The sequence below is a fragment of the Alternaria triticimaculans genome, assembly GCF_023758025.1.
Source record: "Alternaria triticimaculans strain BMP 0046 chromosome Unknown scaffold_25, whole genome shotgun sequence".
Lineage (NCBI taxonomy): Eukaryota > Fungi > Ascomycota > Dothideomycetes > Pleosporales > Pleosporaceae > Alternaria > Alternaria triticimaculans.
The window spans coordinates 68,659-89,047 of record NW_026055982.1 but is presented as its reverse complement, the minus strand read 5'-3'; the positions used below and the strand labels follow the sequence as shown (position 1 = coordinate 89,047).

Below are 20,389 nucleotides of genomic sequence, written 5' to 3'. Positions count from 1 at the left end.
TCATTTGGACGGGTTTTCATGTTGAGTGGGTGCGTACCGTTTCGGGAACTCAGCTTTAGTGGGCATGCCCTGATAAGAAGGGTTCCATCGCGATCCTCAGGGTTGCGGCAAAGTGTGGCGTCGTGCGGATCGTGAGGTTGCTGAACATCGGCATCTTTACTGTGGGTCGCATGCGCGTTCCGCGGAGCTGAAGCCTTTGTCGTCGACATAATCGGAGCGACAGATTGACATTATGGTGTCTTGTGAACGAAAGAGTCGTCAAAAGTCTCCTCGGAAAGTGTAAGAGGCACTGATGCAGGAACCGCGTAGGGAATGTTTAGGTGCAGATCATCCGAGAGCCTCGAGAACAGCCTCGACCAATAAGCACAACAACGCTCAAGAGGCCGCAACGACCGGCAGCGGCGATGCCGACTCATGGCCTACCCAGACAATCACACAAGCCACACTTCTCTGACAGAAAGTTCGGGACCAGAGCCGATGGTACACCACGATCATGCAGGTGAAGACGCACTATTGCATCGTAATGTGGAGACTCGGCCAAGATTTCTACGTTTGCCCGATGATTTCCCTGCGACATTACCGTCCCTGGAGGACTGCATTGCAGTATTTACACATGCACCATCCATGCACTGAAGAGCGCCCCAGTGTCTGCGTAAGCTCCCGCCGCCGCGGTGTGATAGTACAATGTTGAGCCCGATCCCGAGGTCCGAACATTCGCATGGTGGGTCGATGGGCAGCCTTTGGCAGATCCCACACCCCACGCTCAACAGCTTCCAAGTATCTATGCAGTGACTTCTATCTACGTCCTCACGACACTGCCATCAGCTTGTTCTGCTCCTGGGCCAACGTCAGGCCTTCCGGTGCTTGTCGGAATAGCACGATCTCGGATTGCTTGAAGTAGCGGCGGGCGTCTGGATACAGGTCAGTCACAGCTGCGTGAAGATGTGCGTATGTCATACCTTCGTCGATGAGTACTAGACTCAAGTAGTATCGGGTGGAGTACTTCTTGTTGACTTCGCGGAAGGTGGGTGTCAGGTCGAAGCCTCCGAGGAACAACCTGATGGGGATTGTTTCACCTTGACGTCGTCAGTAATGCCTGTCGCAAAAGAGTCATCGTGCTTACCTCGCGACGGTGAGCCGTCCATGATCTCGAAGCGCACCAGGGTCTCGCTCTCGTTGTACTGGTTGGGCGCAGCCCCCGTTGTCTCTCTTCTTATGATGGACAACTCCATGTGCTTGATCTTTAACCGTACCAATAAGAAGTATATCCTACCCACGATGACGTCCTTCAGGTGGTATTTCGATTTCGAGTACTCGAACTCAATGTGCAGGCAGTCTTCGATACCGACGTCCATCTTAATGGAGCTGTTGGTCTCAGGCGGTATCCGGTAGGAGTAGACCCAGAGGTCCTTCTCTCTGACTACGTCTGCCATTCTCCGCGATACGGTGACGCGCACAAAGTAGCGCAGCTTGACGTTGATGCCATTGTAGGATTCGTATTGCTTCTCGACGTTTTTGAAGTTGAAGTCGAACGTCTGCGGGTGCTGGAGCTCGCCGGGGGCTGCTAGCTCTTGGCCAAGGGAGAGGAACTCGTAGTGGTTTCCGCGGTCGAAGAACATCTCTGGCGCATTATGTCAGCACTGCGCGCCGAGATATAGCTATGGTGAAGCTCCGGGACGGCGGATGCCTACCAATGGTGCCGATGAATTGCACCTTGATGCCCGTGTGCTCGAGGCGCTTGCCATCCTTGGGCCTGACGGTGACCTGGCCCTTGACTGATTCGCCATCCAGGTACAGCGGGACCTTCTCTTTGCGGTTCTTGTCGAGCTTGACATCAACGGCGGAGCGGTCGTCGAGGTCCTCGAGCACGATGTCGATGTCGACCGGGGTGGAGAAGAAGTACGACATGCCGGGCCAGAGAAGTGCCGGTGGATTGGCGCGTGTTCGGAAGCGGTATCAGAGGCACTCGTCGCGTCGGTGGTCGGCGGCGCTCGACTGGATGGCCGTGGTGTGGAGAGCTGCGCCCCAGATCCATGGCAACAGCTGATGACGCTTGTCCCCGTTGAGACCATCACGTGAGCGCATCCTGCCCCGCCTTCCCCGATCCCTCACCAACACCACCTCGTCATGTTCACCCCCAGGTATCCTTGTTTTACTCTTCACTGGGTCCACGTCACGTCTGACTGCTGCTCTCGTCGGGTCAGATGGTCCTCCACATGCCCCTCCCGAGCCTGCGGAGATAGGCACCTGCATACGAAACAGCAAATATGCACTCGTTTGGCGGTGAGCTGCACACGAGCAGCTGCAATATCGCGGCGTCGTGACTGATCGGGACTGTCTGCACGTCTGGCTCAAACGTTCTCACCCGTCTGGACTATCCGGAGCATCTGCCGGATGCCGCCCCAAAGACTAATCGACTAATCGCAACTCAAAGACTGTTCGCAGCCTCGATCCTCACCGGCCCGATGCACTTTGAGATTCCTCGCCTAACCCCCACGCGCCATTATCAAACAGCTTCGTACCGCGAGTCAAAGCGGTGAGCTGAAGTCCATTGCTTCCAGGCAGATGCTCAGTCGAATCGCAATTTACTCAGCAGAGCGCCCTGCAGTTGCCTGGCGTTCAGAACTCAAGTCTGCGCTGGCATGTCGTGGTCACCGGCATGCGGGATGCATAAGTACCTGAGAAGGACTGGGGTCCTCATGCGGGGAGACTGATGCGCTACTCGTCATCCCACACGCGACAGGTCCACTTTCAAACGCCGAAGTTCTCTCTCTCCAGCCCCGGCTTCGCGGCTGTTACAGCCGGCTGGGCCTGTTACTGAAACTAGCTACACGCCCTTGCTCGCCATTCGCTGTTTGCTTTTCGGAGCGTGCCATCGTGGCTTGGCTCCCAGAATAACGACAAGCTCCATCGCATTTCACCCTTGCCGTTGCCGTCATGGCTTGCGGGAGAAATTTCCAGACCAGTATTCCAAGGTCCCACGCCTTAAAACGCACCGCGCCCCAGCGCGAATCGGGGCGCCGTTGATTGCTTACAGTCTGCATACACTTATATTTGGTCCCGACCATATCGCAATATACTATATTAACCCTACCCGACACCCGTCCCTTTGTTTTCGGGAGCCCAACTCAAGCATTAGCGTCATACAAGAGCCTCACGTACTACAAACACTCATTTCCACAACAGTTTGACTCAAACTCCAAACTTTGTACCACCATGATGCAAACCGTCGATCTATCGCAGCCAAAGCCCATACAATATGCATCACCACCTACACCACCGGCTTCCAATACAGGCTCGCCATCCAAGTCCATGGCTGTCATGAACGAGACCGAGACCGCCAAAATGACCATTTCAACCCACCACCACATCCTCATCGTCACCGGTCCAGCAGGGTGCGGCAAGAGCACTGTTGCAAAGCACCTCTCAGACCGATATGGATTTGACTACATCGAGGGCGACGAGGTTAGCCATTCGCTTGTGATTTATCTAACGCATACTGACGTCTTCGCAGTTCCACCCAAAAGCAAACATCGACAAGATGGCCGCCGGCATTCCTCTCAACGACGAAGATCGCTGGGACTGGCTCATCCTTCTACGAGACCAAGCCATCACTGCACTGAAGAACGGAGCCAAAGGCGTCGTCGTTACCTGCAGTGCGCTCAAGAAGAAGTACCGCGACGTCATCCGCACAGCCCGCCTCTACGACGAGGACCCAAACGCCAACGTACACTTCGTCTACCTCCGCTCTGACATGGAGACCCTCCTCGCCCGCGTCCGCGCCAGACAAGGCCACTACATGAAGGACGCCATGGTCGAGAGCCAGTTCGCTGCGCTGGAAGAGCCCGACGAGACAGAGTGCAAGCAACTGAAGGATGTGGAGATCATCGATGTCAAGGGCAGCATACAAGACGTTCAGCTACTAGCCGGTGCTGCTGTCGACAAGGTTCTTGCGCAATAGCACAACGCTCGTAGTGTCAGCTGGCTCTGATCTCACCTTTCGTTACGTCTTTTACTTTTCTGCTCGGTGTTGGGCGAGTTCGCAGGAACGCTATGCGTGGGTTGTGACTCCTTGGTTTACTTAGTTACGGCGTTCTATCTATATCACTATACCCTCGCGAGACGGGACAGCATACATGGTTCGCGGAATTGAACAGTTTTCACTTCATCGTAGCAACATGCAAATTTCTTGATCCTTTGACATGGGTTGGCGTACTATCATCGCCCACATGAACCATCGTGCTACCATTGCCGATCTTTTCTCCTGCATCCCGCGAAACCGGTCGGAAAGATCTTCCTCTTCCTAATGTTTCTCGATTACTTAGTGCCCGTTTTTCCACGTGTGCGTGCGATCGAATCTCCGTCGTGTGCGGATCTACCTCCTAACCCCGCTCTTCGTTACCAGCAAAGGGTGCATGATGGCCCGCGGCCTATGCGGCTTGAACCACCTCACGACGATGACTAGATTTCCACTACGTTAATGACTGTATCCAGTCCAGACAGCTAGGACTTTCTTTCGCGGCCTCATCTTATATAGGAAAAATGTCGAACAGGCCTAGAGCCTACATCGATGTTAGATTGCCTACATTGCATTTTGGGAATAGTGCAGTGGTGTTGAGGACCTGAAAGAAGGGTACTACCATCTAGCATCGTCTCTCTCATTTTCCCACCACATATTGTCTTCACCTATGCCCTAGACGGTTTGTATAGCACCTGCCGTTGCGTTCTCGTCGTATGTGTATGCTCGTGCAGTAGGCAGGTATGCTCGTAGTTCGTGCAGCGGGTGCAGTGGAAGACGGTCGCAGCTGCAGCGAGTGCAATGCCGTAGAAGCGGATGCGAGGTTTAAAGTTACGTATGGAGTAGCTGCAGTGGCAATCTTCACTTTTACTCAAAAGTCGCTCGCGGTGTGTCGAGAGGGCAGAAGGCACGGAAATGCGAAATGTAGAAGGCGGCGGAACGGAAATGAGCAGCGACCTTGCGAGTGCGACGACGATGCAGAAAAGAGCAGGAATTGTGCGAGTGCAACGACAGTACGATTTTGTGAACATCGTGTTAGATCTATCTATCACATTCTCCTATTCTTCCTTTGATCTTGGCGCAATTCTTACGTAGAAGTCGCTTCTTATGCTGAGGAAGTTAGGACTAGGCTACTGAAGATAGGGATCGCTGTGCAGTTGGATCTATATAATTGCATTTACTCTTGTTTTGCGACCTTGTGATACTGCTAGAAGGCTGTGATTGGCTTGAAGACCTCTCTGATGAGACCTTTATTTGCTCATATGCTCATCTTCACATAATTGCATTCCAATTACGCTTTTGTACTCTACGACGTCATTGAGAGTAGCTACAACCCGTGTCACGTTTTGCAGCATATATGCTACTTATCTTGGATGAGTGGGTAGGCTTCGATGTAATGTATCCTCCCAGCTAGGCAATATTCTGGATCAAATTTGGGTAATGCAATCGAAATGACACCTATCCCAGTGCAGATTCTCTACCCAAACATCAGATGGCCTGACCAACCCATTGCTCCCACGCCTCCACCCCAGCATCCACATCCAAAATACCCATATAGTCATGCGTCCTCTTCAACACAGCCCTACTCACCATCACCCCCGTCGTCGCCGTCCTCCCCAAAAGATCCTCCTGCCGACTCCTCACAAAGCAAAACTGCGGCAGATAATGCTGCGAATTGACCTCACGACCGTTGTCCAGCTCGATAGCATTGCTTTTCCGCAAGAGCGGACCCAAGTGCCCCACAATAAGTGTTTCGAGGGCGAAATCAGGGTTAACGGTGTAGAGTTCGCCGAAGAGCAGGTTTGCGAACTTTTGCACTTGTAGCGAGATCATGGATGTGTTCCAGCGGTTGCCGTATCCGTTGCCGAGGCCGCCGACTAGGGAGATGGAAGAGCGGTGGGTGTGTAGGGTACGGAGTTTGGGGAGGCGGCGGAGGGAGTCCTGTGAGGGATTAGTATGCATTATGGCGAGTTTATGGGGTGGTAAGGCTTACTACGAAGTCTCTCAGGTTATGGTACCACAGCCCATCTGCCATTATAAATTCCTCGTCGATCCCGGCGGCGAATTGTTCTAGGTTGGGACATAATCGGCAAATAAGATCGAACTCTCCAGCGTCGATTATCTCGGTTTTGGAGTATAGACTCAGACTCGTGAGCTCCTTGCCTCTACTTTGTAGGTACTGTCTCAATCCTGGTGGTAAAGCTTCGAGATCGTAATGACCAAAGTGCAGACTGCGCAGGTTTGGACATGCTTTCAAGAAGTTGACCAAATGTATGTTGCGCTCGTCTTCAGTTTTGATGATGCCAATTCGAGGCACAAATTCGTTCAAGGCAAGGTGCGTAAGATCGAACTGCTGGTTTGGCATCGCATCTGTCATATCCGATAGGAGTTTGAAGCATCCGGTGCATTCTACTAGGTCGAGCTTTTGCAGCTTGCTGAAATCGATGATCGTCGATAGGGAGTTGTACATGTGCTTCAATGTCAAGCCAGTCAACCTGAGTTCTTTCAGTGGGAGTTTGGGCTGATATGGTGACCATTCGTGGGTCCGAAGCAGCTTGGACACGTCAGTGTTAACGTTGGCGCTCAAAGACAGGGATTGCAGGTTTCTTCCGACGGCTTCAACGTAGTCGAGTAATTGGCCGTTGAGTGACGACCCATCGACGATATACATGTCCAGTCGTATCAAATCCTTTTCGCGTTGACACAGTTCTGGTAGTATGTATATAGAGTTGTCGAAGAGACCCATAGTAAGACTGACTTGGAGGTCTGTGATATTTCTCTGGTTCGATGCGAGCTTCTTATGCAGCCACCACGGAAATGATCGTCGACCGAGGAAACTGTAGATGTTAGCAGGCAACACAAGACGAGATGAGTAGCTTCAGCCCTACCGGAATGTGCGCAGGGCATTCGCCGGGATGAGATCCAAGACCTGCTCAAGATTGCTGTCGCGTACTTCAGGATCTGCTTTCGTGGCGCCAGAACCCGTCCAACATTCAAGGCCAGGTAGTCCAACGTTGCCGTACTGCACAGACGTGGTTTCCTCGGCGATGCACTCATCTTCTACGACGAGTTCTCTGGTATACTGGAGGTTCCCTTTTACGTCCTTGAGTAGCTCAAGGATGTAGTTAGTGTTGTTTTCGCTGAAGAGGCGAATGTCGATGCGCTCGTAAAGCTTTTCGAGGGCGAGTTGGTTGAGCTCTTTTGACACCAAACATAGTGATTTCAGATCACTTCGGGTATTTATCTGGTTTCGTCAGTACCTCATTGCTGGGGATAAGGCGGGTAACATGCGAAGTTGAGCACTCGTCTCTGGCAGTCGGTGTTAAGTTGCAACATTGTCTTTGCAGCTCATAGAATCGCGATGGCTAGAACCAAAGGTAAGTTGGTCGGTGGCCTGTTTCAATACACTTGGTGCACAAGAGGGGTTGTCGCCATAACCCTTGCAGTATGCATCTAGACGCCGCGGAGCCAAAAGGATTGCATCCACCCTTGCTAGACCTGCATCCAATGCTATCGTGTCAGCGCTCGATTGACTCTCGAATAAAGAACATACGTTAGCGCTATGTATGCATCCTCAGGCAATGCGCGTCGTTGCGGCATGTGGGAAGCTACCGTGAAAAAACGACGAGTCGCATCGGCTGCTGAAGCCGATAAAGTCAGCGTTTGGTTCTTGCCCCAATGAGGAAGTTCCTTGTGGCTAGTTCAGGTTAAGCCTGCTTCGCAACATTTTACGCGAAGCGCTCTGGGAACTGCATATTGGACCCGAACTTATCGTACTAGAACCGAACAAGTCGAGCCAATCGAACAGTGGACATCTGATGGGAACTGCATACCATGATTCCAGATGCAATGCCTACGCTGCACTAGGGGTGGCTAGAATGCGCTTTGTATTCGCTACATATATTCCATCAAATGTTTATACACACACAGCACCTAAGACGCTGTATGCTTCGGGCTAAAAGATCTTTTTGATGACGTTCTCCCTCGACCCAAATCCTCACATCGTTCGAGTTGCCCACGCCTCCCATTCATCGGCGGCAGTACGGTAGTCGACTTCCAGAATATCTGTGTACGGTTGCGTTTCACGCAACATCATCCTCGTAACAGGAACCGCAACGGGGACGGTACGACCTAGGATATCTCTTTGCTCGCCTCGGAGAAAGCATTGCTGCGGAAGTGGACGCACGAGGTCTAGGTTTTCTGGGTTCCGCAAAGTCGCAACATGACCGATCACCAGAGCATCCAACTTCGATTCTGGACCTAGAAACTCAAAGACTCGGTTTGCGAAGGTTTGCAGCTGTAGGATCAATAGTGCGGGGTCCCACCCGTGTTTGCTCTGCCCCATGCGAACGCAGTGTGGCACGCGGAGGTGGAGCAAGCGTACTTCTCGGAAATACCCTATCCAAGTCTGATAGATGTTAGATATTATGCTCAAGATCCGCCACCACCTCATACAAGGAAGGAACTTAATGGATCTGCAGCCTAAAGCACGATGCAAACGTGCAAATTAAGCGAACTAACGTCTACGCAGACTCCAGCGTGTTTTGTGGTCTCCTTGAACGAGGTGCCGCTCTGAATGCGATAGCTTCCACTTACCATAAAGATCATAAATCTGGCCTCTTCATTCCATAGGCCGTCAAGCATCAATGCTTCCTCGAAGTACACCGCGAGCTGTTTTACTTGTCGAAAGGATTCCTGGCTTACCCGGTACAGCACATCTATAACGTCGTGGTTTAATTGGCCCCAGTTCCATTGTTCGACGTGGTAGCTCAGACTTTGCAAATTGTGCCCGCGATCAGTGAACGGCTTTAGGAAGTCGTACACATCAAAGTCGGATGAGTGGTCGCCGTGCGGGTAGTGTATATGGAAGCTCTCAAGGGGTTCGCAGGCCTTGTATATCTGATTCAAGGATAATCGCAGAGGAACGAGCTCAGTGGATTCCGCGATGTCACCCGCAATTTCCACAGCAATATGCTTCAAACGAAGCTTGTTCTCCTCGCTACTTTCGGCAAGCTCCTGGAGAAAGTAATGGGTTCCGCCGGAGTTCCCGAAAAGCCCTAATCGCACAAGCTGATGATAGTTGACAATTATAGAGAACTGTTCGTAAGCGTTGTCATAGATAAAATTGGACAGCGTGAACTCTTCGAGCTTGGGTGTGCATTGGGTGTATTCGTTCTCCTCGCCCATTGCCCAGGCATCCAGTTCCGTACTGATATCCATGGAATTGGCTGCTGTCAGCGACAACGATTTCAAGTTGGCGCCCACGGCTTCGATGTTCATGTACAACAGAATGAGGCTTGTTGAATTATCGACATAAAGATCGAGGCGTTGCAGACCACAGAGTATCTGGGGTAGTACGTCGGGCGATCCGGGATCGGTATATAAGCCTATTCGTAGGTCTTGTATTTTCGTCTGGTAGTGGCGCAGATGATTTCTAACCACTGCCGAGAGAGGCCGCCGCGAATGGTACCTGATCTCATCAGCATCCACATCGAATGCTAGCGCATTCAGTTATTAACTTACCATAAGCGTTCTAATTGGTTATGATGCATGGTTTGCAGAAACGCGTAGGCGGCGTTGTCTTTCTCAGACTCAGTTAGGTAAGTAGCATTACTCCGACGATCCAGAATAGGTGGACAGATCCGTCCGGTATGTATCGTGTAGAGTTCTTCGCCAATCGCTTCGTCTTCGATGATAACTTCCTTCGTGTGCTGGTAATGTAAGCCAGCGCCTGCGAAATTGGACTTGTTGAGACGATCGACCGCACGCCGACTCCATAGGCGCAGAACGATGCGCCTATATAGAAGCGGATTCGCGAGAACACGCAGAGCTGAGCATGTCCTACACAGTGATGCGAGATCGCTCTTCAGATTTATCTGACCCAATCAGTACGTGTTTTGAAGCCAGCATGCGCACTACAGTAGCGTACGTGATCAACAATTCTTAGTTGGAGCTCTGTCGGAATCCCTAGGAGATTGGGTGGATATGTGGGTGGCTGTCCCGAGATGTCCATCGGGTCTGTAGACATCTTGAAGCGTAGAGGTTACACAAGGAAAGGGAAGTCTGGGTGTTGTGTGGAAGCGCGTCGAATTCACGGAGGGTGTGCGACGCGACACCGGTAGCGGGGCATGGCTGACATCAGTATTGCCGAAGTTTCACCGAAGGCGGTGGCACGGTAATGACCCTTTCTTCTGGGCTTCGCTCTCGAACTTAAAGCCTTATCGCAAGCGACTTTGGGCATATACATTGGTGGATTGTTAAGTCGATAACGGTGGTTGTGATGTACTCTCGCGCATGATCAAGAAATCCGCCCCCTCGGGGATGCACCTTCTGCCTTGCGGCGCTCTGACGTACAATTGTTCCACTTCCCAGAGCCTGGGTTCCCTGCAAACTCCAAAACTGATATCAGAACGGGCTGGGACCCACGGAGTAGTTATAGTGCTCGAGAGGGAATAATTATCGCGTTTCTTATGCACCTCATGTTTTATGAATAACAGCGTTATGGGGTATCTTAGATCCAAAAAAATCAAGTCTTGAACAGGTAACAGCCCTCTACCAGGTGTCTCAAAGGTCGTAATCGAAGTATGCACCTCATATCTGATAGCTAATCGAGTTGCTGATAGTGGAGGCCGTGGATGTGTCTGCAACGTTGCTTCCTAGATAGGTGGGCGTTGTCTGGTACCCCGGAATAGATCAAAGAATACCCAGGTAGATACCTTCCCAGGCTGTGTTTGCGCTCGTGTCGCTATGTTTCGATTGCGACGATTTCAAGTGGTACTTTGAGCAAGAATGGATGCCTGGTATCTTCCTGCACATATACTAAAGTTCGGGTTTAAATAAATTTCTCTACGACGTGAACCCACTCGACTTTCAAGACACCTAGCAGAGGGCTGTTAATTGTTTGAGACTTCTTTTTAGATTTGAGATACACCAGTAACGCTGTTACTACAAAACCGTGAAGCCACCAAGATGTCGCGCAGTCCAAAAAAAGAATCCCGTGTTGCAGCCTTCCCTACAGCACCCCACACAAGAAACTTCAATAACCACATACCTTCCACGCCCCTACGCCACTGCCTCCCTTCCCCCATTCACTCCCACCCCCGTGCAAAAAAAGTGCAAAAAAGAAGATTCACAACATCTAGCTGCTCTCGGTTTCGATCCGAGGTCCTCCGGGTTATGAGCCCGGCGCGCTTCCGCTGCGCCAAGCAGCTTTTGTGGTTGCTGATTGATGGAGTTTTGTTGCCATGCAATATCTATCACGTTGGTCAAATGCAGGACGAAAAAGGGCGTTGATGCGTCGTGCGCGAAAAATGGAAGTGGGGTGAGTGTGACAAGCGAGGATTCATTGGGCGACGATGCTGGAACAATGAAATGGCTAATCGGGTGGAGTGGGTTCGTAAGGGGGGCTATGGGAAAAGTCTGATAGGCGTGGATGGGGACGTGAGTCATCCGATGTCTGGAGACTTGGATGGAACTCCAATGCCCTAAGAAGGTTGAACATGAACATGAACTTAGTATTTCCAAGGTATCCAAAGGACGATTGTTATAGTAAAACACGATACGCAAACTCACAAAAGGCCATAGTTGACGTAAGATGGCAAATTTCACAACTTGATCAAACCCACAGAAGAAAACCATCTCCCAAGACCAACAGGCCAAACTTTCATTACTCCAGCTAAAAAACAACCTTGGTATCCTAACGCAAACGCCCATTATCTATATCACACAGCGACAAATCCAACACAACCCCAACCTCTCCCATGATCCCCAGCTCATCCACCTCAAACCCCCCTCGCCTCACACAAATGCCCACTCTTACTCAACACCGTCCCCAACCCCCTATGCACCTCAACCTGAAACCCCTCAAACGGCACCCTCTCCCCATCAATACTAATATACCCCTCCTTTTGCCCTTTCGGAATAATCCTATACGCACTAACCTTCTGGTAATCCACATGGTCCATATCAAAGAAAGAGTGGTTCTCCACGGCCAGCAGCGTCTTCACAGCCGTGTGCCGCGCGATATCGCCGCGGATACGGACGAGGTCGAGACACCCGTCGGAGGGGAGAGAGGCAGGGAAGAAATTTGCGTCGGGAGACATGTAGGCGATGTTTCCGGCGTAGAAGTTGCCGAGGTGGTCGTGGGGGATTAGTTGCCAGCCTGGGGGGAGGGGGTCGGTCGCTGTGCCGTATTTCAGCTCTGGGAGACCTGTTTCGGGGGTGGGGAGGACGCGGTTGTCGGTGCTGCGAGGTGGTTTTGCGCATTCGGTGCGGTAGGCTTCGCGGACGGCGGTTTTGTTGTCGTACTCGACTTTTACGGCGATGTCGGCGGGGTAGCATGTTTTCTTGAAGAGGCGGACGAGGAAACCCCAGGTGAAGCGTGCGCTGCCCATCCAGCGCAGGTGTTCTGTCGCGAGGTCTGTTTCGGCTACTATGCCGACGGACTGGGAGAGGAAGGAGAGGGTGCGGCGGTCGCCTTGGGTTATCGAGGAGAGATCGAGCGGGGTGCGCAGGCCCTTGACGACGGCGAGGGCGGCGAGACTGGGGTCGTCGGTGCCGTTGAAGTTGAGGCTCATGGCGTTGCCTGAGCCGCAGGGGAGCTGTGCGACGGCTACTTTTTGGAGCGCCCGAGCTGCGTCGGTCCTCTTGCCCAGGCCGTTCCAGACTTCGTGTGGTATGCCGTCTCCAGAGCAGCAGGCGACTACGTCGTATGCCTCGATGTCCATGTTCTGCGCAATCTCGACGCCGTGGCCGTTGTGCTGTGTCTTCTCTACGTCGAGCTCACAGCGCGCAGCCGCCAGGATGGGCGCAATGAACTTGTGGTATGTCTTGACTGCGCCGCCCTGGCCTCCAAACGGATTGACGAGCACCTTGATCCGTTTGCGCCGTTGCGACGCTCCGTATGCGCGATCGAGTAGCTTCTCTATCCATGCCTCCGTTATGCGACTGTCCGGTTTGTCGAGGGAGTAGCTGATGATGGCAGGGCGAACGGCCTTCTTCGATGTGTTCTGCGCATACTGGACGGTGATATGTCCATCCTCTGAATGCTCGGCCCAGAGGATGTTGTAAAAGGGTATGGAACGAGTGGATTTGTTCTCTGCGTCGCGTAAGCGCGTGTTGGTGTCTAGACGCGGTATTAGCACTTACTGCCAGCAAGAGACAGACCGCAGCAGCTGGCGCTTTTGCTATCTAGGAGTGCTTCGTCTGTGCCGTGTGAGTGTTGCGCCGCTGTGATGTTCGAGTAGTCTCCCCACCTAGTACGACCAAGGAGTCGGTCCCGAGGGTCAGGGAGGCGTTTCTGCCCACAGCGAGTGTGTCGGGAACATTCATCTGCTCCTGGGTGGGTGCCGAGTCGGGCGACGGCTGCGAAGGAGCGGCGTTGGTAGTGAGCAGAGGGTCTCTGAAGGGATCGTCGGAGCCAGCCAGCGAAGCCATGATGGATTAATGAAATGTCGCAGGAACGACGCGCAGCATGCTGTGAAGAGGGAAAGAGTCAGTTGGAGACTAGACCAGCGTAAGAGGCACGCTGACGACGGTCATGTCACGCTCACGGGTACCGTCCCTGTCGCAAGGGCGCGGATCCTGGCGGATAGTTGGTGCTAAACAAAAAGGAAACATTCCCGTGTTGCCCGTTGGACCCTGCACGCTCGCGAACCGAGGCATCCCAATCACGAACCAACCCAGAACCTGACACGAAGCGATTCTTCCTGTAGTGCTCAGAGACTGTGATATTGAATGTGAATTTGAACTCTGATGTCTTTGATACGGCAATGCTACATTAACATTGATCCATCCCACCCACATGTCTATCGACCCAACGCGTCGTACGCGAAGACCTGTAGACGAAAGAAGCAACCAACCTTCCTTTTGCTACCGTTTCTTAGTAGGAACGCCCATCTCCCACTACCCCGGACGTGTGACAGTGCTTATTAGCCGACAAATCATGCCACACCGACCTTGTTCAGACCCTTCAACGACCCCAGGCTCAGCGCCAAGCCTTGGGAGCGACTTCTTATGCGCACAAACCCAGTAATAGGGCCATTGTCACCTTCCTTTTCGATACTCAAGTTGGCGAGAGCATCCTCGCCTGCTTTCTGTCAGTATTGCCAATGTATAAAAGAATATGAGGACTTACCAAATACACTCCTGGCATACAAGTTCGCTGACAGGAACTGGCAGTCGCCCTTCATCGACGCCTCTGGAGTCAAGCAGCTCATGTTTGTGCACGCCATGAGTTGCTTCAAGAAATCGCGCAACGTCTTGGCCTTGGAGTTGATGTTGACCTTGTTCTCCCATTCGAACTCGGTCCACATTGTCCGGAATTGCGTCTCAGTGCATTGCGCGGGCTTGATGTAGTCCATAATGTCGACGTGGACATCGTTGAGAATGACAACGTTGGAGTCAACACCCTTTTCACTGTAGGGTATTAGCAATTGTTGCAGGGTGTTGATGCGCAGGACTTACCCCTCGTAGATGATGTTTCCAAAGATCACACCGGTATCGGTGGATGAGACTGCGGAAGTAAGCGTGTGAACTTAAAAGCAAGTAAGCAAAGACCTACCCTTGATCGTTGCCTGAATGTTGATAAAGTCGTGGGGACCAACGTTTTGTGTTGAAGGGCGCTCGACGACCTTAAGATCACCAAGAGTTGCGAATTCGATGGTGAGATTTTGTAACGTCTCAGTTGTTTGGTTCACGAGCAGGACATCGAGGACAATATCGAATTGATGGACCTAGCGGAGTTAGTAGACATCTTCAATAAGTCGGGCTAACGTACCTTGACATAGGCCTCGGCGTATACCGAGTCGGAGAAACCAGTAAGTTGCACGACTCGGCTGAGCTTAGATGTGAGATCCTCAGTCGCAGTGTCGCCTCCGGTTGCCCTCTCGAGATCTTGCTCGATCTCATCGCTGCCATCCGCGTCCTTCTTCTTCAGCTGGCGGATGTTGAAAGAGTCGTCAACATTGACAGCCGACTTCGCGCGTTCCGAAGCCTCCTTGGCGGCGCGCTTCTTCTCCTCTGTCTGGACCATAGTGCGGAAAGACTTTCGGGTATCTTCCAAGAATACAGTCTCGAGCTCCTTTCTTTGCGAGAACTCGGACAGCGAGCGAACACATGACATGATACGGTCGATGGAGTCCTCGTCGATGAAAGTCTTGACAAAGTGCGATTGGCCAACGCGAATAATCGAGATCATGATGAGCATGGCCTCAGCGCGGAGGGCGTTTGTGCGGGCTTCGTTCTTTGAGATCTCTCCATAGCGCATGACGAGTTTGGTGAGAGTGCTGGACAGTACTGTGGCAAGGTAGTAGTCGCCGTCGAGTAGGAGCTGACGTAGTGGGGGCTTCTGTGAGTTCTTGACTGCTTCCAGTTTCGCTTTGGCGGCAGCGGATGAAGTCAGGGCGCTTTCAGTCGCATAGGTACCGTCAGCGAGGACCTTCCTTGACCCAGATGGAGCTGCCGCCTTTGCATGTCCGTTGACTTGCTCACTGCTGCTCTCCTTGCCCTCCGAAGCATCGTCCAAAAGTTTTTGCTCGGAAGCAAGTATGGGGATTTCGCCGAGCGATGAGCGGATGCCCTTCCACGCATCTTGGATGTCCTTCGCCTCCAGCGAGAACTCTCCGATGATCCAGAGAACACCCCGGTAAACCTTGCCAGCACGTACTTCACCAAGAGTCGAAACCAGTCGCTCGATGATAGAGGCCCTCAGATCTGGGAAGCGCTCAACGACTTCCTTGACGAAGGAAATGACGTCCACCGCGGATGCGTTGCTGCTGACATCGGAGATGAAGTCCATAAGCGATCCGACAACGCTCGCGGCGACCTCGGGGAACTTGATGGCGGCGGAGTGTATCGAGGAGATGAGGAGCGACCTGTATTCGGGGTTCTTCTCGTATTGTTCGTCCACCGTCTTCATGAGCTCCTTCTTCAGCAGAAGGACGACCTCTTCGACATTCCTGCTTGAGATCATCTCCATGGCAATATTGAGCGACTTCTTCCGCACGTCCAGGTCGGTACTAGACAGAACGCGCAGGACCTCCATAGTCAGATCATCAAGGACGCCCTCATTCTTGTGTCGCAACTGCTCAACCCGCTCCAAGACGATAAGCTTGACGTTGTTATCCGGCTCCTTGATTGCCAGCTCCACGAACTTTCCAGCAGCTGCCTTGACTGCGACCGGGTTGCTTGTGAGGGTGGTAAGGGCGTGCGCGGCTTCGTAGATGACGGTCGATACCTGCGATTCGAGGAGGTCGAAGATCAAGCGGAGATAGCGGGCCTTGTTGGATGGGTTGACGATGGCGTCTTTGCGGATGAACTCTAGCTCGGCGAGAAGTAGGAGCTCCTCGTGATTGGGTATGGCATCGAAAACGGTGCTGAGGTATTCGAGAGCCTTCTCGTGGCTCACGGAGACGAGGGCGGCGAAGGCATTGCGCTTGCATGTTGGGTCGTTCTCGTCGTCGAGGAATGTCACCAGCAGATCGGGCGCATCTGGCATGAGCTCAGGAAGATGTGTGAAGATGGATGCGATAGCGAAGGTTGCGTTCTTCCGGACGTATGCGTGTCGATGTGTGAGGCATTGGCGCACCGGTTCTGAGAGTGTCAGCACAATTGGGCTAAGTATGGAGGGCAACATTCTTACGTAGTAGAGGTTCTACAAGCTCAGCATCTCGTAGCTTGGTTCTGTTCCGACTATCAGCAATGCTCGGGAAGGTGTCGTGGAGGATCCTACACGAAGCGCAATGTGTTTCCTCGTACGTATTCGTTGGGCGCCTGCAAGTCGAACCGAATCGCATTACTGTATCGATTAGCAAGCTTCATGTGGTATAGTATTTTGAACTCACCAGACGAGAATCCACTCCTGCCTTAGCTTGCCCTGGGCGTCGTGCTTGGGGCAGACCTCGAAGAAGAAGTACATGAGCTTCTTGAGCGGCTTCGACTTGCTAGGCATGACAAATCGGATAATGTGCATGAGCAGGCCAGCCTGGGGGTCGCCATTGAGCATAATCGAGAGGATCTTCTTCTGCAGAGCTGTCAGACGGTCGCATTCAGCGAGGCGGGGCAGTGCCATTGCGGGAGCGCACCATAGTCTCGATCTTCTGCTCATCGCTGCCCTTCTCCAGAGCATTCTTGAGCTCGTTCTGTGATGGTACGTCGGCGGCATTGTCCTGGTGCACCTGGTGTTGCCCGTCAGCTTCCCCATACCCACGACCTGCCAGGTGTTCCTACCAGACTGTACGAGTTCTCGAGAAACGCCGCCATGATGCCGGGTTATGTGATATATGGGATGGCCCCGGGGTGTACAGTGTCCAGCTGCGATAACGTGACTCCAGGTACGGCCGTCAGCCCTCAATGTCCCGTGGAGTCCAGAATAAGTGGGATGGGCTACGTGTATCGATCGACGGGGGCGGTGGAGGGAGTCGTGAGGTTTGGCGCAGCTGCAGCCTAGCGGGGAGGGTGAAAGGACTGGCGTGGCCTGGGCGGAAAGGTGGCTTGTTGGAGATATGGGTGCAGTGCTCGTCGGGACTCTGTTTACCTCCAGGTGTCTGCTCGAGAAATGGTCGCTCCAGCGAAGGCCGCCTCGCTAGACTTGCAGGGGTCTGGCCGCCAAGATCTCCAACCCTCTGCCGCGACGGTACATCAACACCACGACACGCGCACCCCAAGCACTGCGAATTCCTATACGCGCATCGTTAGAGCTCGATATAGGTAGTCGCAAACATGACAACCAACGAGCCATTTTACCTGCGTTACTAGTATGCAGGCTGTGGATTCTCAAGCACGTGCAGTTACTAACATTTTCGCAGCTCTGGTCACCAAGGCCGATTCGGACACGAGTTCTTGGGTGCGCAAAGCTGTTGCGAAAAGAGAATCACGAGTCTAACTTGGTATAGAGTTCGATTTTCGAGTGCTCGGAGACGGTCGCAGCGCATCTGCCCGTTATGCCAACAACTCAAACTACCGCAATGATTCACTCATCCGGAAAGAGAGCAAGTCATTCTCTGCCCTTGACGTGATGTGCTGCTAACGCGCCGTTTAGTGTGCGTCAGCGATGCTTTGGTAGCTGAAATCAAGAAGATCGTCAAGGACAGTGAGATCCTCAAGTATGTGAAGGAACCAAAGTTACGTATCATCTGCTAACTCATTCCAAGGGAAGATGACACAAAGTGGCCCCAGAAGAACAAGGACGGCCGTCAAGAGTTGGAAATCCGGTTAGGCAGCGAGCACATCTCTTTTGAGGTAGGATGGTCCGTCTATCATGGCCTTCGGTGAACTGACGACAACAGACTGCGAAAATTGGCTCGCTCCAGGACGTACAAGACTCGTCAGACCCGGAAGGCCTCCGCGTCTTCTACTACCTGGTGCAGGATCTCAAGGCTCTGGTCTTTTCTTTAATTTCTCTGCACTTCAAGGTATGCGATCAAGTGCACTCATGTCGAACATGAAGACTCACAGCGTTACAGATCAAGCCTATCTAAGCCTCTCGCCGCCACATGGAGGCACAGTAGCGTTGCTTTTGCCGACAGCGCACAGCCACGGGGTTGTGGCACAACCGCGGCTCGATGTGGAATGACGTAGGGACGGCGTACGGAGTCAACTGGAGGAACGACATCTGCTTGTGACTAGTGTCACCTGATCTCCGTGATTCTTTTAGGACGATGGTGTATGAGAGGAGGATGCTCAGGAAAGGGCTATTCGACCAAAATTCGTTAGATCGCGCGGGTCGGCTCGGAAGGTCAACATGGCCCACTTGGCAAGGAATGATAATACAATTTACAGATGCAATCGACGGCCTAGATATCAAGTGTTCCAATGTGTCTAGGTTTGGCCCCATGTCATCCCACGTGAGCCTAGTGCGGCTTCCCCGCGTAAGTGCAGCTCAGTGACCCACTAACTTTGAACCGCCTAGACACCTCCGCCGAGTCCAAGTCATCCATCCAGCATGCATTCTTCCCCATCGCCACGCTTCTGGCTTCCGCAAGGCTCTATTGTATAATCGCACATTCATCCCCTGCCGTCCCATGTATAATCGCCTCGCACCTTCGCTGTAGTCTCGTCGCACCTGCTATCGGACCATGCCGACGCCGGATGATGAAGCCATGGTCTCGCCGGTGGAGCACGAGAGCATCGCTGGCCGCCCGACTTGTCCACCCGAGGAATCGCGCGTTATCGCGACCCACGAATTGAATGAGACACGGGGCGCCCACGACGACAGCAATGCCAGCGCCGTGCCCGATGCTCCCATGCAGCAGCCCACTCCGTCTCCACAAAACTCGCGCGAGCATACCCAGGCGCCCGACGACATCCAGACCAAGCTGCCCAGCACCGACAGAGACTCGCCCAGCAGAGACATTCCCACGCCTATGACGGCGACAGACGACGGCACTGAAGAGCAACGCACCTCTCACGTCTCGCCGCTTTCTCCCGCTGCGCCAACTTCGCTGCTCGCCAGCCATCTTTCGTCCCCATTCCCCGCGCATAGGGTACGTCAGACCAGCATGCATGCAGAACAATGCGCAAAGTAGACGTTGCTAATGCCGATGCAGTTCCTACCCAACACATCCTCGTCCCTCCTTCGGCCCGGCAGTCGCTTCGTGGGCACCCAAACCTCCGACCGCCAGCAGTATGACGTCGAAGTCGATATAAAACATGTCGACATGCGCGAGTCCTTCATGTGTGGATACTTGCGCATCAAAGGTGCGCACACATCTCCGCGTTGCCATGCAGAGCCTGTAGACTAATCCGTTCGCAGGGCTAACGGAAGACCACCCAAGTCTGACGACGTACTTCGAAGGCGAGATCATCGGAACCAAATACACCTTCATTACACAGCATCCGGAATGGGGCTCCAACGAGAAGGTCGACCGGCAACACTGGGGGCGGTTCGACGCATACAAGCCGATTGCTAAGTACTCTGCGCGCCAGGAGCAGGTGTCGAAGGAGCTGAACCAGAAGGAACACCTCTTCATGCGGTGGAAGGAGTACTTTCTCGTGCCAGACCACCGAGTGAGGACCATCAGCGGTGCGAGTTTTGAAGGCTTCTACTACATCTGCTTCAACCAGCTCTCGGGTGGCATCGAGGGCATCTACTTCCATGCTAAGAGCGAGAAGTGAGTTTGACATCCCAGCCAACATGGTCGTATGCTAACACTGCCCAGATTCCAGAAGCTCAATTTGAAACACATCCAAGATTTTGGGTGTCAGGGCGCGATTGAATTCCGATAATGTTGATGACTGAACGAGAACGACTGGGCATTTGGATATGGATTAGCATTAGGGCGCACACCTGGGATTGTCTTCTTGTATCGATTTTTCTTCCCACGGACCGTATGCAGGGTGCCAAGGTCGTCGGGCTTTTTGTAGTAACGTCTC

General features: G+C 52.9%; 7 protein-coding genes and 1 non-coding gene across 8 annotated transcripts; 2 read left to right on the top strand and 6 right to left on the bottom strand.

Moving 5' to 3' along the window:
• Positions 1 to 807: 807 nt before the first annotated feature.
• On the bottom strand, positions 808 to 1,908 carry VPS26 (Vacuolar protein sorting-associated protein 26; the record flags this gene model as incomplete). Its single annotated transcript, XM_049370545.1, has 4 exons — positions 808 to 911; positions 960 to 1,076; positions 1,124 to 1,621; positions 1,692 to 1,908. 4 exons carry the CDS (start codon positions 1,906 to 1,908, stop codon positions 808 to 810), a joined length of 936 nt encoding a protein of 311 aa, XP_049217716.1.
• A 1,308-nt stretch (positions 1,909 to 3,216) lies between these two features.
• J4E78_009961 (uncharacterized protein) lies at positions 3,217 to 3,961 on the top strand (the record flags this gene model as incomplete). The annotated part of the gene is made up of 2 exons (XM_049370544.1): positions 3,217 to 3,465; positions 3,515 to 3,961. The coding sequence occupies 2 exons, from the start codon at positions 3,217 to 3,219 to the stop codon at positions 3,959 to 3,961; spliced, it is 696 nt and encodes a 231-aa protein (XP_049217715.1).
• Positions 3,962 to 5,506: 1,545 nt separating this feature from the next.
• On the bottom strand, positions 5,507 to 7,283 carry J4E78_009960 (uncharacterized protein; the record flags this gene model as incomplete). Its single annotated transcript, XM_049370543.1, has 4 exons — positions 5,507 to 5,959; positions 6,012 to 6,855; positions 6,907 to 7,248; positions 7,279 to 7,283. 4 exons carry the CDS (start codon positions 7,281 to 7,283, stop codon positions 5,507 to 5,509), a joined length of 1,644 nt encoding a protein of 547 aa, XP_049217714.1.
• Positions 7,284 to 8,015: 732 nt separating this feature from the next.
• Positions 8,016 to 9,544, bottom strand: J4E78_009959 (uncharacterized protein; the record flags this gene model as incomplete). Its single annotated transcript, XM_049370542.1, has 4 exons — positions 8,016 to 8,426; positions 8,615 to 8,689; positions 8,723 to 9,516; positions 9,538 to 9,544. 4 exons carry the CDS (start codon positions 9,542 to 9,544, stop codon positions 8,016 to 8,018), a joined length of 1,287 nt encoding a protein of 428 aa, XP_049217713.1.
• Positions 9,545 to 11,157: 1,613 nt separating this feature from the next.
• J4E78_009958 lies at positions 11,158 to 11,229 on the bottom strand. The gene has a single exon. It is a non-coding gene; the product is annotated as a tRNA-Met (tRNA).
• A 570-nt stretch (positions 11,230 to 11,799) lies between these two features.
• On the bottom strand, positions 11,800 to 13,453 carry J4E78_009957 (uncharacterized protein; the record flags this gene model as incomplete). The annotated part of the gene is made up of 2 exons (XM_049370541.1): positions 11,800 to 13,142; positions 13,273 to 13,453. The coding sequence occupies 2 exons, from the start codon at positions 13,451 to 13,453 to the stop codon at positions 11,800 to 11,802; spliced, it is 1,524 nt and encodes a 507-aa protein (XP_049217712.1).
• A 506-nt stretch (positions 13,454 to 13,959) lies between these two features.
• On the bottom strand, positions 13,960 to 17,278 carry J4E78_009956 (uncharacterized protein; the record flags this gene model as incomplete). The annotated part of the gene is made up of 10 exons (XM_049370540.1): positions 13,960 to 14,105; positions 14,154 to 14,434; positions 14,483 to 14,531; positions 14,580 to 14,751; positions 14,796 to 16,609; positions 16,659 to 16,699; positions 16,749 to 16,814; positions 16,861 to 17,039; positions 17,101 to 17,193; positions 17,246 to 17,278. 10 exons carry the CDS (start codon positions 17,276 to 17,278, stop codon positions 13,960 to 13,962), a joined length of 2,874 nt encoding a protein of 957 aa, XP_049217711.1.
• A 459-nt stretch (positions 17,279 to 17,737) lies between these two features.
• On the top strand, positions 17,738 to 20,242 carry J4E78_009955 (uncharacterized protein; the record flags this gene model as incomplete). Its single annotated transcript, XM_049370539.1, has 10 exons — positions 17,738 to 17,772; positions 17,824 to 17,861; positions 17,911 to 18,006; positions 18,057 to 18,120; positions 18,169 to 18,256; positions 18,304 to 18,429; positions 19,069 to 19,500; positions 19,564 to 19,714; positions 19,770 to 20,127; positions 20,176 to 20,242. The coding sequence occupies 10 exons, from the start codon at positions 17,738 to 17,740 to the stop codon at positions 20,240 to 20,242; spliced, it is 1,455 nt and encodes a 484-aa protein (XP_049217710.1).
• Positions 20,243 to 20,389: the final 147 nt, after the last annotated feature.